The sequence below is a fragment of the Haliotis cracherodii genome, unplaced genomic scaffold (genome assembly GCF_022045235.1).
Source record: "Haliotis cracherodii isolate W230 unplaced genomic scaffold, xgHalCrac1.p SCAF_9, whole genome shotgun sequence".
In the NCBI taxonomy this organism is placed as follows: domain Eukaryota; kingdom Metazoa; phylum Mollusca; class Gastropoda; order Lepetellida; family Haliotidae; genus Haliotis; species Haliotis cracherodii.
Window position 1 is genome coordinate 49632772 of NW_027266343.1, and position 18023 is coordinate 49650794.

The 18023-nt window shown below is 37.7% G+C and overlaps 2 protein-coding genes across 2 annotated transcripts in view; one reads left to right on the forward strand and one right to left on the reverse strand.

The window, feature by feature from the left end:
* LOC139452711 (dynein axonemal assembly factor 9-like) overlaps nucleotides 1-18023 on the reverse strand; it is a 179601-nt gene that overhangs the window by 51030 nt on the left and 110548 nt on the right. The gene's annotated exons all lie outside the window — the stretch shown is intronic.
* Nucleotides 3342-17751, forward strand: LOC139452408 (somatostatin receptor type 3-like). Its single transcript, XM_071233878.1, has 2 exons — nucleotides 3342-4661; nucleotides 15383-17751. The coding sequence occupies exon 2, from the start codon at nucleotides 16039-16041 to the stop codon at nucleotides 17104-17106; it is 1068 nt and encodes a 355-aa protein (XP_071089979.1). The 5' UTR covers nucleotides 3342-4661; nucleotides 15383-16038; the 3' UTR covers nucleotides 17107-17751.

Below are 18023 nucleotides of genomic sequence, written 5' to 3' on the forward strand. Positions count from 1 at the left end.
CAGAACTTGTCTGAGAGAGTCAAATCATTGCTCATTATTAAGAGAGTAACGACATATTGAACAATCGCAATTGTTTGCCCTACGATAGTACTATATCGATGTGGCAGGTATGAATTACCAAGAATACAGGTTGTTGTCATTTCATTTATAGTTTTGACTCTAACAGTATCATCTTTAAACGTTAGTCTAAAGTTATAGGCTTGTTCATTGGCTTGTTTTAAAATACTAAACGCTACTTGCACGTCAGCCATTGCACTTCACAACAATCAGAACACATCAACGATCGCATCGCAGAGCACTTAGGACTTAACAACAAATCTAAAGGTAAGTATAATGTTTTAAGGGTTGTATATATTTAAGTACTGAGTAATAATGGTATTGACATATGTGAGTGAGTGAGTGAGTATGATTTTACGTCGCTTTTTAGCAATATTCTAGCAATATCACGGCGGGGGACACCAGAAATGGCCTTCACACACTGTACCCATGTTGAGAATCGGACCCGAGTCTTAAATATTCGGCGTGATAAGCGAACGCTTTAACCACTAGGCTACCCGACCGCCCATGTTTAACGTAAATTAATTAAGGGTGAAACGATACACAGATATTCCGATGCATCGCAATACTTGACCCACGATACAATATACGATAAAGGTGGGCCCATTTGTTTGTCTTATCAAGGAGTTATCGTTCTTGGATGGTTGCCACAATCAAAATGTGTTGATGACAATGTCATTATTTCTGTATAGTATCATTTATTGCATATTTTTTCTAAGGAACGATATTAGAATTACTCCTTTTATAACTGAAATGGTTTGTGATATTAATTTGTTGTATTTATTGATAAATGTGTATATGCTAATCCTGAACTAGTTTGTATTCCCTATACATGTGTGTCAGGGTGTCTATCTGTCAATAGACAAAGAAATAAGGTCTTGTAACCTGTGTCTGGTCTTCCTGTACACCTACACAATTCCGGTTACATCAACAGGAATTTTTAAATGAAAGTAATGATACATCCAACACATCCAAGGTTAAATACTGAGGAATAAAAGAGGAATAACTGTTTCATTGGCATTCCAGAAGTTGGTGAGTAAGTAAGAAAACATAAAAGCACACTCCCGCTTGATAACAGTGTAAGAATCTACATCGCAAGGTTACAATAAACCAGAAGTTTTTATCCAAAAAGTATGTTTTCCTAAAAGAGGAATACCAAGCTTTTACAATCTAATTAAAATCAGATCCTAGTTCTGAACGATCTGAAGACATCCCATTAGGGGTCACGTCAGAACGACCTTCCATCCGACCAATCACTGTGTTGCTTACCAGATTATGAAAGGGACTGTCCAAATGTGAATTCTAATCATGTAATCTCGAAAACTTTAACATGGGGTATTCCGAATGATAGCTACGGGTTTAACGACTGAATCCTTACATTCTACACCATCTATTAGTCATTCCAGAATGTTTTTTTGTTCAGGTTTCAAATTTGTAATCAAGAATTTGTAAAAATATGTTTCGAAGCGTAGTCGCCAATTTAAAATTTGTGCCGTAAAGCACGAGAAAGCTGGTTTCTGATTGGTCATTCCATTAGTCGGTCAGTTCAGTTCGGTTCGCGTAAGGTCGGTCTGACGTGACCCGTAATGGGATGTCCTCAGATCTTTGTTTAGCAGTAGCAAGAACTAAGGTCTGATATCAATGAGATTGAAGCTTTTACTTCGTGACAACCATAACTGACAGATCAAAGTGTGACATAACGGTGTTTGTTGAGAGCTTGTTATGTATGTCATTGTTTCTGCCCATGTTCAGTGAACTTGACATGACAATCAACTCCAATATGTCAAGAATTTTTTTTGTCTCTGTATCAATGCGAGCAAAGAAATTGTTTGAACTCCACTTGAACATTAATCACACTAAAACTCTCAGGTATATATTTAAGTCTCTTGCCCTTAACCACCAGTCTCAATACCATCATTGTGCGAGGTGTCACCTCGATCGTTAGATTTCATGATAACAGCATAAAGAGATAAGGTTGCCTTTTAGCTCAGCAATTTCGGCTGAACCGCCTCCTCTATGGAACTCATGAGGGTGGGTGAGTTACTTAAGTAAACTATGGTTATTATGAACTCAAAGGGACTACTAGTTTTAGTTTGTTATAACCGTACTTTGTTATAAGCATATATACAGAAAAGGGTTGGGATAAAAAAACAGTACATTATATCCATCAATTCATTATAAGCATGTTCGTTATAAAAGTAGTATAGTGTATATCTACTAGGAGTAACTTTTAGTATTGATAAGATTTAATGTTTGGCGCACAACTAAGATATTTTGTTGTAATCGCTCCAGCTTGATAAATGTGTAAGAATCTACATAGAAACATCTCTAAGTGCAAGAAACCAGCAGTTGTTATTGATAAAGTTGTTCCTTTCCTCATTTAGCCAGACATTAAGTTAACAGAATGGAAGTAAATACATTATGATCAAACTTTCTTTTCTGTGGCACAAAGATTTTACATCAAAGTGGAAGTAACAAAATCTGCTCCAAGTAATGATGATACAGAATTACTGCAATTCTGACTTAAGTAATCGGGTTGCTTCAATAGTTACACACAAAAACAAACTAAAAGCTTGCTACACAGAAAGAAAAATAATATATCGCAAACAGCGCAAATGACCACTTCAGAAATAAATACAATAAGTTTGCAAATGCATTCTCATTATTTCAATGAAAGGAAATTTTGATGAATTGTAAGATGTCTTTAAAGAGAGAAAGCAGGTCAGTGCTGACTACTGCAGGAGAAAGCATGTCTGGATCAGTTTGCACATCTGCCTGCCTTGGCCTGTGCAGCTCAACCCATTTTCCACAGTACAGTTGGCTCCATAAGCAGACTAATTTCCTAATTACACTCCGGAGAGACAATGACAGGATGGCGGCAGGAAGTATTTGTCTGCCAAATGCTAACATTAATCCTGCTATCGGGTAATCAAACATCAGCACGCATTCCATCACAACAACCAGCCATCCAACATGCCTACATTCACTAAAACCCCATACATTTAATTTTGTCTAACAAAGGTCTGACTCGCCGTGCTTTTATTCTGATTTTCAAAGACAAAGGCTTTGAAATTTCATCTGAAGTCTTCCCTTAGGTAATAAATGATCCCATTCTTGGTGTTTAATGAGAAAAGGGAACAAATAAAGGCTGATCGCTGCCAATCTGTATTGATCCTCCACACAATTATTTAATATAGAGGAAGTGCCTAGCAGTAACTGTAGTAGCGGAGTGATGAAGTCTTGTTACAGATAGGACATATGTGGATTGTAATGCAGTAAGCAACAGGGGATGGTGGGGAACATCATCGCCCCATCATAAAGACTAACCATCATCGCCAGCTTCTCATTGGCTGCGGGGGAGCAATATCACCAAATTGAAGGTAATGACAAATACTAAAGATCAAACCCATTTTCACTTGATCGATGGAGTATGGGAGAGAACCGAGAGAAGAGTTCACACAGAAACAGACGCCGACTGCGGTGTGTTCACGTACAAACCCGCAGGACATTTGCTGATATTTCTCACTTCAATGTACACTGAATGATTCCCAATTGATGCAACTTCCAGAATGTGCCCAATTGCTCCTCCCTTTCATCTGTACCATTAGATGAACTGCAACTGTAGCTGAAATCGTTTTTAATGTGGAACCTTTAGCCACGTTAATACCTTCATCTACCAGCTATAGAGAGTAAGAGATGAGTTTTTGTCAGTGTCGTGGATGTTCTGCCATGCATGGGTATTGATCCGATCCGTCACTTGGGGTGATACAACTTGAAAGGGACATCAGTCGGAGAGGTGACCTCAGGCTGCTTGTGACCCCTCACTCCTGGCAATCAGAACTGCTCAGAGCGCTTCACTGCATGGCTGGCTATAGGCAAGGCGGGAAATCTGGTGTCAGCTAACGACAAACAGAGGACGTCTGCCAACCTTTACTCACTTGACTGAGGCTGTCATTCACACAACGGGAAACAGACACCTTTGATCGCAATTAATGACTTCATATTGTGTGATTGAGTTCATCTTCCACCACTGTGACATGTGGGTAACCCACGCCTGTGGAACTGTGGCCTAGCAACAGATTACAGCTCATGTGATGTAACAACTCTTGTGATATCCAAGCAGCTCAAAGTGTCATGGACTAAAACATCAGGCAGAATCTGGAAGGCAGTTTCCTTGAGAAGAACTCTTCAAAACTAAACATTTCCTCAATGGAAGAGACAAAAGAAAGGCATGTTCGACATTTTTGACACATAAACCTGTAGAGGCCCATTAAAGGATGGTACTTGCTGAAGAACTCTAATCGGCACTTCAACATTCTGGCAAGTTCTTAATTGGACAAAGTGAGGATAGTAATTGCCACAACCTGGAAAGCTAGGTCTGAGTCATATTCTGACTGTGACAAGTGGACCTAATCTGACCTCCTCTGTTGCCCTGCACACCGCGATCTGGGGAATTAAAGACTGGTATTGATTGTCTGACCACTGTCCAACATTATCTGAGACGGTGCTGAAACTCAGAATTGAGAGGCACTTTTCTTGCCTTCAAACTGTCTGAATCTGATGCTATGACAGCTTTATAAATTGTGGAGAAAGCCCCCTTACAGGTAAGAATTATATGTGACACAAAGCTTTCTGGAAAATATCAAACACTCAATTACACCAAACTTATCTAATTGTGGCTCTGCTTGTAAACACCACTGTCTCATCAATTATTCAGTCATATGTCATTAACCTAACTGGCACTGATTATCCGAGCACATGTGATATGGTGATGTGATCAGTGCCAGGTCTTCACAAGATGTCCACGATGCCAATGTTCTTGACGACAGGACATATTTAAAAAACTTGAACATGTAGATGTACCATTTTTAAAGCTGTAGCTCAAATATTTGCGACCCACTCATTAAAACCAGATGCAAGGCAAGATAATATATTATTTTGAACCATGAGCATAATAATTTTGGGGAAAAACACCTTGTAACACTTGGAACAATGTCAATTTTGTGGCAGACAATTTCCTATTTTAAACATCCGGAAGCATAAGTATTGTTTTCACAAATTTTCTGGGACAATTAATTTTTTTTCATAAAATCACAGGGCACCCCATCCCAACACAACCAATCCCATTTCAAATAGTCAGTCCCTAAGACTTTAAATAATCTAAACAGAATATCCTTTAGAATATGTACAAACCTCCAATTACTATTTTGTTCAACTTGTAGACAGTTGTCTTACAAAGTGATAATTTTTATAAACTTTTCAACAACATACCAAAAGTACTGAAACATATAAAAAACATGTTCATCTTTAAAATAGACATTAGTTGCAGGTTGAAGTTGTTTCAGTTATTGATTGCCTCCAAGAATACACGGAAAAAAGACCACCATACCTCCATTAATCAGTGATGATTTAGCTCCCTTTATCCAATTACCATAGGCGTACACATGCTATGCCTCTTTCCCTCTCAACTTGTCATCTGACAGACAGAGTCTACATTGTTAGTGCTGAACAAGCATTGCTCACAGCTGTTTCGTAATGGAGGACTCACAGGACACAACACATGCCCTCAGTCTATTAGATTAAGTATTCCAGACTGTAACCTTCTCCATGCATTGCAATGACATGGAACTGTGTCATCTCACTTAAATTTCACATGGCTTGAATTGTGAACTACCATGGCACGAGAGTATCTTCAAAAGCACTCTGACATTCTCCAACATTGAGTGAGTGAGTTGTGTTTAACGCCGCTTTTAACAGTATTCGAGTTATATCATGGCGTGTCAGCTTCATGCGGGAGGAAAGCCCAAAGTGATGCAGGTCTCAGATGCTTACCACTTCGGTGAAACCCAAAAGCGCAGGTATGGTGCTGACAAACCTAGAAACATAATCGGGACGAACCAGGATTCAAATCCACAATCATATGTTTCTGGCGTGCCCAAGGGATGCAACTCTGCACAACGAATCGTGGCGCCTTAGATTACTGGGCCACCCGTGCCCGCCTCCAACACTGACAGTAATATCAGATCTATGGAAGGCAAGGCCAACACAGACACTTGCCAGAACTTCTAGAGACGTCATTCAATACTTTTAATTCTATATATAACATATACCATATCTAGGCATGCATTTTTTCAATTCATTCAAAGTAATAGAAATTTGTATAGATCATAATTTTATATTTTATTTACAATGAAGTTAAGGGATAAAATGCTAATACTGTTTAAATTGTATTATGTGAAATATTTTTACCATAATATTGACATATGTATTTAATTGGAAGAAGTCCTTGTCCCTGTCATGAAAGGCTACTTCTGTCACAAATTATGTAAAAAATTAATCTCATTTGTATAATTTCTATTTTTCTAATCCATCCAAGATAGAGCGGTGCCGCAAATGAGAATAAAGTCAGCGTTAGAAATTGGCACTAGTCCTGTAGTCCTTACCAAACTGCCCAATAGTACAGGTATCCTAAGGACTAGTAGAAATTGGCCCATTTTAAGGGTTTTGCTATATGTTATCATTATAAGGACTAGTGGACAAAAACTGTTAGTTTCTAACCCTGAAAGTTATACTCATTGTATTTGAATATGATTGTGATTTTTGACACCTGTCAGTCAAAATGAACTGTAATATGTACAGTGTCAACCAATTCACATCCCATGTCTTAAGATGAAGTATGTCCAATGGTATGTCCTATCTAATCAGTGCTGGAAGTTAAGCATGAAAGTCAAGAGGTCCCTGTCATTACTCTAATGTTAGATTCAGGGGTCCTTAAACTAAATCTGGACAGCAGAAAGTTTAAATCAGGATCTCGGTCCCTCCTAATTTCTGCCACAGCTAATAATTTAAGATGTCTAACGAGATCAGTCTGTGATTGAAGACTTTGGCCTTTGGCATCAAATTAAAGATGTCAGTTGTATAATTTTTGGTATCAATGTGCTACTAGTAACTGTCATAAGAAAGCCTCTCACAACATATATTAACGCAATCTATAGCAACATTCTGAAAGATGCAGCTTAAAATCATAGACTAAACTTCAAACAGGAAAATACACAGTGTCATATAAAACAAAAAAATGAAATAAAGCCCATTTTATGACAGGCTGCATATTGGACAAACTTTCTTTAAACTACAACATCCCTGGATTGTAACCTTGTTTCTTGATGTCCTAACCCTGTATGATGCCATCAATGGAATATCACTACACACTACAATATGTATGTTTGTTCATAAGCTTGAAAGGGAGGTGAGGGGAAATGGGGTTCAACGTCGTGTTCAAGAATTGTTAACAGTTTACCTGAAAACACTGTAATGTTAAAACATTTTTCCCATTTCATGTAATTGTGTTGTTCAAACACCTAAAGTCATCAGGCTACAGAGACAATGATGTGCACAGAAATGAGACCACATCAGGTCATGTATGTGGATAGAGAACGCAAAGTTGGGTGTCAATGTTACTGATGAGCCTTCTACATCTCTGAATAACAATTCATATAAGAACACAGGAAGTGGCAACCTGAGTGATATGGCATTTGGACCCAAATGACAAAAAGAAATACGTTCTTCTTACTGAAATACTTAATTATAGTGTCAAGTGGACATCCCCACCCACTGAAGGTTAAAACTTGAAAAATGTGGACCACCATTGTAAAATATAGTGCTACGGCACTGTAGCTCACCTGGATATGAAGTCAGTTTGATATATCAATGAAGACAGGTTGATACTTAAATATTCAAACATATGTTGAATCTCACAACAAACTAAACAAATACTAAAGTTTGTACAAAAATGGCCAAGTAATGGCCATAAATAGCTTTTTCAATATGGCTGCCATGGAGGGAAAATCGGATTCAAACCTCTTGAGCTCATTAAGCTTTCATAATTATTGGGAAAAATCATGTGAAGGTTGACCTTTATTGGAAGTTGGATTCTGGGGAGATAATGTCTACATTGCAAGGGAATGCATGCTGAAATAATTTTGGAGTATGGTCAAATAAAGATCAAAATGCAAAATATAGTGAAAATCAGACCAGCCCCATTACTATCTACACCTGTACCAAATCTCATAACATTTTGAAAGAAAAGGTTGAGTGATGGCCGTAAGAAGATTCAGCTTTCAGTATGGTGTGTTTGAACCTCAAAGGTCAGATCAAGGCCACAATTTACGATATAAAAACATCGCAAAACGGAACATATCATTACATGTTAAGCCAAATAACTAGCTACATATGTACCAAATTTCATGATATCTTGTAAATAAATAACCAAGTCATGGCCATCAATGGGCTTTTCAATATGGCAGCCATACTGAAAAACAGATTCAAACCTCTTGGTGGGAACAAGTATGTGATATCTCAGCTTCGCTGGTTCAGTGGTTTCCGATAAGACTAACTTCAGACAGGTGAGCTAAAAGCCGTGGATCTGCCTCTGTACAGGTAAATGATATTCATACAATTCAAATGAATTAACTTTCATAGGCCATTTAAAGTTTTTGCAAGCATCCAACTAACTTTGTTAAAAATAATACAATCTATGTTTATGTTTTTGTGAATGTAAATGAATAATTAATGAAGGCCATTCTGAGAAGTAGATCAAATTGAGAGCTGCTTGTGAGTTGCCATAGAAACATGACCTGAGAAGGCGAGGGTTATTACTAAAGGGGGGTCCTCTGGCATTCACTAGATGGCTAGATTGCTAGATGCACTGCTTGGGAGACAGTCCCAATCACATTAATCACTTGACCATCAGATCAAATATTCAAGCATGCACATGGCCCAGATCACACGTCATGTATCCATGGTACAATGGAAGATTGCATCAGGTGAACAGAGGTAGGACATTGTTTCTGTTATGTTTCTGTCTTGTTTTATACATTTTCTCAACCAATTTGACCAGATGCTTGAGGTCAATTTAAAAAAAACAAACAGTCTTGTATAAATTATTGCCTTATTTTGAATCTGAATTTTGAAACTATTGATAACAAGAACACATTTTACATTCACTGTATCAAATGCTCTTGGATAACAGATATACCATTTTTTTATTCACAATTAAAAGCTCCAAAATGCAAATTCCAAATTGCATCTTTTTTAATAGTTTTGTTACTGTATCTAAGTTCTTATCCTCATTACTGAAAACTCAACCAGGACCAACATAGGTAATTGTAACGTCATGTCTGCAGAGACCCTGCGAAGATCCGGGTTAGAAGTGGTCTTCAGAAACCCATGCTTGCTGACTTGGTTAATGCATGTAATTGAATCCCAATAGCGTAGATCGATGCTCATGATGTCAATCAGTGGAATGTCTGGTCCAGGCTCGATTATTTACAGACCGCTGTCATATAGCTGGAACATTGCTAAGTGCAGCGTTAAACAACAAATGACCAAACAAACAGGGCTCCAGAAAAGTTTCTCAGCCAGTGAATATTTACTCACATGTCATCATTCACATTAGGTGTTTCACGGTTTTCTCCAAGTATTGAATATATTTTTAGTCCCTTGGGTCCAGTCTATTAGGTATTTTTGAATCAATTAGAAGACATTCTAAAAATAATTCTGCTTAAATGCTGTTTCAGCTATATCATTAAATCGATAAATGTCCTGTTGGCTTAAAAACAATAAAAAAATGGTTCTCAGGCAATGGTTTTTGAAAATATAGTATGGGCGGGTGGTGTTCAAACTAGTGAGTGTGTGAGTATGGTTTTACGCCACTTTAAGCAATATTCCAGCAATATCACGGCGGGGGACACCAGAAATGGGCTTCACACAATGTACCCATGTCGGGAATCGAACCTGGATCTTCGGTGTGACGAGTGAGCGCTTTAACCATGAGGTTATCTGACTGCCCCTTGTTCAAACTAGTATGTAACCAAATAAACAATTGTGTAACGGAATAAACAATTTTGTACAATTAACCTGGGAAAGTGCCTCCCTACATAAATGGATTCCTTGATGAGTAAAAACTGGACTATAGTATTTGACTACCGTTGGACCTGGAATATTTAAGGATTTTCTGGGTTGTTTTTTTAAAAATGGAAATAAAAACGAAACGTGCGGTGAAGTTTATGATGATGTGGGCGGTGCCTGAGAGCCAAGACTATTATTTTTTTAGCCTAATATTAAAGTGAGACGTAGCCCTTTCGTACATTATTCACTGCAGTCAAGTTTATGTGTAGGTGATGCCTGTAATTGATCAGTACCAGTGAATAAAGATCTGTAAAGATAATCAGGTATGCAGTTTAAATAGAATACATTGGGTTATTACGAAAACAGTGTTGTCATGCAATTGTTTTTTATATTTTTCTTGCAAATTTGTACTAAAGCAACTGAAAACGATTGGGTTCTCATAATATTTTTCTGTCTGGAGCTCTGTAACATTGAAAGTGCCAAGTACAACGCAGTCAGTAGATAATCAAGTCTGGGCCAGCCACACATTGTAGGCATCCAATCAGAATCTTAGTTGGCTCTTTAACTGACAAGATGATGCCAACCACTCATAAGCCCTAAGATGAAACAGACAGACAGATATATGATCCTCAATTCTGTCCAACGCCAACAATCCGACTTATACACTGAGTTTCTCCCTATTCTTGTTGATTGTTATTGGCAATCTCTTTCAAATCAGATCTTAATGGTTGCTACCGCTACACAAAGACGTTTCAGATCATGTCAGAACGACCTTCCATCTGACCAATCAGAGCATCACTTACGAAGCCGTAAAAGTGAATGTCCAAAGGTGTTTTCTGAACGGGCAACCTTAAAAAGATTATCACAAGGTATTCCAAATCAAATCATAATCTATCTCCTACTTCAATGGGATAAACATTTGAAATGGAGGAGACTTTCCATAGGCCTTTGGAAGTACAGTCTTGGCCATCTATTTGACTTTTCATAATTTTCTTTTGTTCAGTTTTCAAATTATAAATTAAGAACACGGTCACAGAAGTGACCATTTTGAATCAGTGCTGTAAAGCTCGATAGAGCTGCTTTCTCATAGGCTAATGTTGACTTCCTGTTAGTAATTTCATCGGTCGGTCAAAGGATGTGAAAGGTCAGTCTGATGTGACCTGTAGTGGGATGTCCTCATGTCTTTGTATTACAGTAGAACTAAGATCTGATTATAATGACAATGATTATGAGATAACCAAGCATTTATAGCAATGTCATTATTTTCTCAGGCCATGGCTTGGCCAGTTCAACTGGATGCAGCAAATTGACTCTTATGTGCATACATGTATGCATATTCAAATATTTTATCATAAGAACATACACTTTTCAAAGTTAATTCATAAACCATCGACAATGAATCAGGACAAAACATCAAAATTTAGAAATTCTTTTCTTCTTTCTGTTTCATCCTTGACTTAGTTTAGACCAATCACTTCTCATTCATTTGGTGTACAGGATAAGTTGTTTTATTTTTACCTAAACACTATGGTAATATGCTTTTATGATTTTCTGTGATTTTATGAGCCAATTTCTATGTGTTATGTGTATGGTTGGGCTAACACTGAGGTGATTGTGGCTTTAATAGCATCAAGAACTGGCTATAATCTTTCTAAACTTCATCATTTACATATGCATCAAATAATACAAGATTCAACATCAACCACATGGTTCCTGACAAATGCTATATAGCTAAAACAACAAATAGCTACACACATAAAAAATAATTTAAACTGTCCATAATTTTACCAATCAAATGACAGATGAATAAAATCAACCCAAACTTCAGTAATTATACCGCTGTAACATCTGACCACTTCCTCCAAACTACTGATACGTCTCAGCCATGCTGACGCTGAAAGCTTTCATCCGCATCTCAAGTGCATTCCATTATTAACTTATGTTGAACTGCACTCGATGCCACACAGTAATCTCTACAAATAACAGACAAGATGCAACAGCAGCCAACACCTCTAACTCTGTTATGATAATAGGTGTCACATATAAACCTGATCAATATTCTTGAAAGTCTTTCAACTTTACAATCAATATAAACACTCCATAACCCATTAGTATATGATCAATATCACCCCATTACGTAGTTTACCCGTCACAAGTTATAATAAATTTATACAACACATTTATTGACAAGGGAATATGTAGTAAAGGTGATGGAATGGCAATAAATCATTACACCAATTGAAACACAGGACACCAGTTCCTGCACCAGAACCTTCAGACACGGTGTATATTTATAGCAAGCAATCCAACCCAAACTGAAAGGACATCTGAGCATTCTTGCAACACCAAAGGGCAACCATGGTCATTTCAAGTGGCTATTTGCCATCTGATTGGTGGTTATCTGCACATCATCTTGTAATGAGATCTTCCCCTGAATTAGCTGCCATTAGTCCGATGACTTTCGTTCTTTATCACCTTCAAAATGTTTCTTCCAACATCAGATGAAGAAATTGCTGTGTAATTTTGATTGGTTGGCCCTGACAGATTCATTGAATCCTTTGAGATGTAGTAAGATTGGTGCTTCCCAAAAGATAACAGTATTATCAATGGTTCCCTGTCTCGGGAGCATCTACATGCCGGTGCAGCTTACCAAGTGACAAAGTCTCACAACAACCGGCTTACTGCAAGCCATCTGATAGCGGAAATACAATTACATCATATTAAAGGATAAAGGGTCTTCCCAATACAATTATGTAACTTCAAGGGATCTGATCAGACCATTGATGAAAAAGGAGAATCCTCTTGTAATCTGTCTGTCAATAGTTGTTGCGGCCCAGCCAGACACAGCGGAGAACGAGGTCACAGACTCATACGAATATCTTCCAGTGTTACCACATATTCAATTATCACATTCAGACAAAAAAAACAGTAACACGCAAAATACACATTTTGAAACTGTACCTAGCGTTTGACTTAATGCGATATCTGCTACTTTTTCAATGACACAATCCTTAATTTGAGGTATGACCAAAATGATAAGGATGCCTTCAAATATCGTGATTTCGATGTATCTATATATTTTTAACGTCAAATTTGTACCAAATTCAAATTTATGAATATCAAAACTAAATTAATAATTCACAACCACAGACACGTTTACATTTGTTGACATTACCATGGCTGAGATGGACAGAAAGAAGACAGAAAATTCAATTATAATATTTAATAGATCCACCTCGTTCATTATTAGCACTAGGTTGATTGATTGCAGGTCAAAATAAGAAATTTTAATCTATGCATACAAAATAACTAATTTTGTTAGTAATTGATATATTGATATTTTGTGATACTTTTTAGTCAATATATTGAGACTATTCCAACTAATGACGCTCCCAAATGTAATTGCCTGTATAACGTACCAGGGATTCAACCTCACTAAGTCAGAGGACACTAAGAGGGCATCAGTGTAGGATCAGGGGCAAAGTTGATTGTAGATGAGGAAACTAGTGGCTGCACTGTTAACCTCCACAATGGTTTACTCAAATACTGATATTTACATCTAAAAACATATCAATAGAACACCTCTGAGCATCTCGGGTTTAATATGTTTAATTTTAATTGAAATCCATGAATACATGCATTGAAGTTCAGTATAAGCATAAAATAATTTTACAAAAGCAACAAGTTGATAAATATGCAGAAGCTAACATGTTTACAAAAATAATGTAATCATGATATTAAAACTAAAACTTGAAATACCGGGTACTACTTTTGTTATACAATATTGAAACAATTTGTGATGGATTATGTGCACATCGGTGCGCTCATGTTTGCATCAATATCGAAAACATTAACAGTGATAGAAACTAACAGATTTAGTCCACTAGTACTTATGATGATAACATATAGCAAATACTTAATAAGGTCAAATTTCTACTAGTCCTTATGATACCTTAACTATTGCGCAGTTTGGCAAGGACTACAGGACTAGTGCCAATTTCTAACACTGATCAAGGTTATGTTTCAGAGATGTGATACAAATTTTATTCCTCCAAAAATAGAACTTTGTTCCTAATTAATTATTCTTAGCAATATTTATTCTTAGAAAAAAGTTTCTTGAGAAACCAAACTGAACATCACAGCAGATCAAAGTTGGGCTCAGTCAGTTTTCAAGGTAGAATACAGTACCAACTATTTTCAAGGTGGAATACGGTACCAGTCAATTTTCAAATTCAAAGATGAACAAGCGGGAGAAATTACATAACATTATATAAGACACTGCTAGCAAGCTGAGAGTGGTATGATGTTGTGTGCTGTATCTTGTGTCTCATGGGATTGCAGTATATCAGGACCCCAAAGAAATTTTTCACTGGTGAAAAGCCATTTGCTCCAAGTTAGGAAAACCCATTCTTCCCCTAACATGACAGCCCCAGCCATTAAAATGAGGAGTAGAGTACACACTGCAGGAGGAAGGAACCTGTTTGACAACTTGCCCGTGACAGAATGAAAGTTATTGGAATGGTAGAAAAACACTTGCAATCATCACATTTATCATCCGCAATCCACAGATCATTTTGCCCTTGCCAAATGTTTCTCAACCCGACAGTTTAGATTTTGATGAAATAGGTTTTGTAACAATCGATATAGACAGAGTTTATAAAGCATCACCATTGGGACTCAAGAGACCACTTTTTGAAACAATGTTTTCAAATAATATTGTCCGTGCATGTCATTCTCAATCCTACAATCAGTCAACACAGACATTAGGAATAGTTTTAGCCTGATTTTCAAAACGTGTTCTTGTCAACGTGATGATATTTCTATCTAAAAAGGGACATGTTTTTGTAGCATGCTTCACTCTCTGCTCCTCGTTGTTGAATCATGGGTCAAGATGAGAAACCAAACTGAACATCACAGCAGATCAAAGTTGGGCTCAGTCATATGTGACTTGACACATAACCATGGCTAAAATATTCGTAAAAACTTTGAAAGCCCATAAAAGTTTGAACAGCTCCCGAGGATTTACTCTTCTCATTTCAAATATGTTAACGTTTTTGCCCCTGTTAACCTAATCTATTGACACTTTCCAAAGTTCGATCAAAATGTAAATGTGTCTGCAGTAAAAACAAGAGTAAAAGCACTCAGGCTAGGAATTCCCCATCACCATTAGATAACTATCAGGTGATTGACTTGTCCCCATGTAAATTATCCATTCCTTCTGCCATGATTAATTCATGAACCGATAACACTATCATTAGCACCACCAAAGCAGAAAACTAGCAAATCGCCACGGTGAAAGCAGAAGCAGCGCTCCTTGTACCTGATTTAAGCTTATATCTTCATGCTTGTGTGAAGCAAGTGAAATCGGGGGCATAACTCTGTGCCAAATTGGATTCATTTCTCTTAATTTTCTTTGCAGTATACACCAACGATGCTGGGAATCTATTAGCCCTACAGGTTTTCCTGAACTGATGCTGAACGAGACACACATTGACACAATTGGACTCACACATGTGACAACTTAAGGAGAGCTACATCCAAATCAGATTCCCTGAAAATCAATATTCTTCAGAAAAATTCCCGTTGTATGATTGCCATTGGGAAAGATAGAGACCACTGCTTCCATTCTTCCATCAGGAACTCAGTGAGTAACACAGAGGAAAGTTTACAACCGGACAAGGGTGTCGTGCTACACAGGGAGTTTGATGCGTTGACCTATCAGTATAGCCTGCCCAGCTACTTGTGTGTGACAGATCCAGGACGGACACATTTGTAACACTGTCACCACGGAAGTACTAACATTGAGATATTGACTTTTATCAGGATCGGATTCTATAACTACTTATTCAGGTCAGTTCACATTAAAACTGATCATTCTCACCAATAACATTTCCTAACTCTAGAATTTAATTATTGACATACAATTGGAATATATACTTGTATTCATCTGTTGGAAGGTTTGAAGTTATCATCTGTTAAAAGATTTGAAGTAACTTTATGCTGAGCCAGTGATTATATCAAACACAGATCACCACAATATTTCAAATTGTCATATGTGAAAAAAGAAGCGGCTATATGACAATGAAGATGCCCTATTTCGTGTTGTACCCGAAAAATGATTTTCCGTTCCTGATCCCACCTCTGAAGCACTGCCTGACCACCCATGCATTGTGTACAAATGGCCTCCAGCCAGCTAACACCACCCTGTACTGGATGGAGATCAGTGACTATTTCTGCTTCCTGGCACTGCCTGTCATCATCTCCTTTGCCTTCGTCACCGAGATCATCAGCATCATCGTCTTGTCCAAGCAGATTAGGATGTCCCTAGACACGTACCTGCTGGGCCTGTCTATAGCAACAATACTCCTCATCTGTTGCACAGTGGTGTTAGTGCTTCAACACTACATAGGTTACCATCCAGTGCTTACCTACATCCAGGGCTATGCCATAAGCTGCCGGGACTGGTTTTGGTACACTACTATATGGCTTATTGTGATGATGAGCTTTGAGCGGGCACTCACCGTGTCCGCAACCCGCTCTAGCACCCTGTGTACTTCTGCTCAAGCAGGTGTTGTGGTTGTGATGGTGTTTTGTGTAGGTCTTGTAAGCGCCTTACCAAGATTCTGGGAATACGCAGCTACAGGTGTTTTTGATTCCTCACGTAATGTCACAGTTCTCATTTCAGAAAAGACGGAGTCAACAACCACGCCAGAGTACAACACAATGTATTTCTGGTATGTTAAAACTATAACGCTATTTCTCCCTTATTTCATGATGCTTTCAATCTCCATAACCCTCAGTTGTAGGACCAGACGTTCCACCATGACACGGCGCTACATGTCTGTCAAACACTCCAGCGGACTAACTCTAAACCGTAAGATTAAGGAGGAAATAGCCTTGTCGAAACTTTTAATTCTGATAATCAGTGTGTATGTGATATTCACCACACCATTCTGTCTGCTGGACCTGCTAGCGTATGCCCTGCCGGGCTGGATTAGTTCAGACAGTCGTATGTTTGCGAGTCTGTACAACCTGTTCAGTGTCAGCTTCTTTCTCCACTATGCCCTCCATCTTATCCTTTACTTCTGCTACAATAAACAATTCCGTCTGACGCTCCTGGCCCTATGCTGCTGCTGTTGTTGATGAAGCAGCAGCATGGGTCAGACGGTCAAGCGAGGGCATGAACAGACCATCCCATACACCTCACTACCATCACACAAGGAATTGCTGTAAGGCAAAACTTCTCACTGTCCTAGCTGACCTTCTGGATTACACAAGATAAAAAAAATAGAAGTACTTCCTTTTCACATATGCCTGTGTAATAGCTACATGGTTAAATGGTTAGATGTTTATGTTAAGAACTGGTAAGGAAGAGATACAAATTGAAATTAAAATTTAAAATTTGACATTAAAAATCAAAGTACTTTTTTACATTTTTCATCAACCAAGAAATACGAAGTGCAATCTGTTCATATATTCATTGCCATCAATAATTTCATTTGTGTGACTTTGTGCGTGAGAGAGCCTTGCGGAGCCTAGCTAGCAGTGTATGAATGAGGCTGATACACGAAACAAAGCAAATGTTTTGATAGTGTAATGGTTTAGATTTGTGTAGTCTAGAAATTTACATTAATGCTTTTAAACTGTTTTGTTACATCAGCCCTTATCACAAGCAATGGCTACAAATGCTGACACATACTCCAAAATGTTTTTGATATATATTTTTTAAATTCTTCATGCCTTTTGTTTTAGACAATCATATTTTTTCCAAAGGTTGTTACGACAAGGTTCACTTCATGTCTGTATTATGTACAATAAACATTGGAAACTATATACAAGTTGTGGCTACTAACTCTGAATTTTAGTTCTCTTTTGAGAGAATCTTGAGTTCACTAAACATGAGTCAATTAAACCAAACATTTGGGAAGGTCGTACCAAAGACTGATGATTGATGTTCTGCAGTATTACCTTCAGTGTTGGAAAATTGAACCGACTACCAGTCCAAGATTAGTTACATTTGAACAGGATTGCTAAAATGTTTTCTAAAATCTACCTTTCCA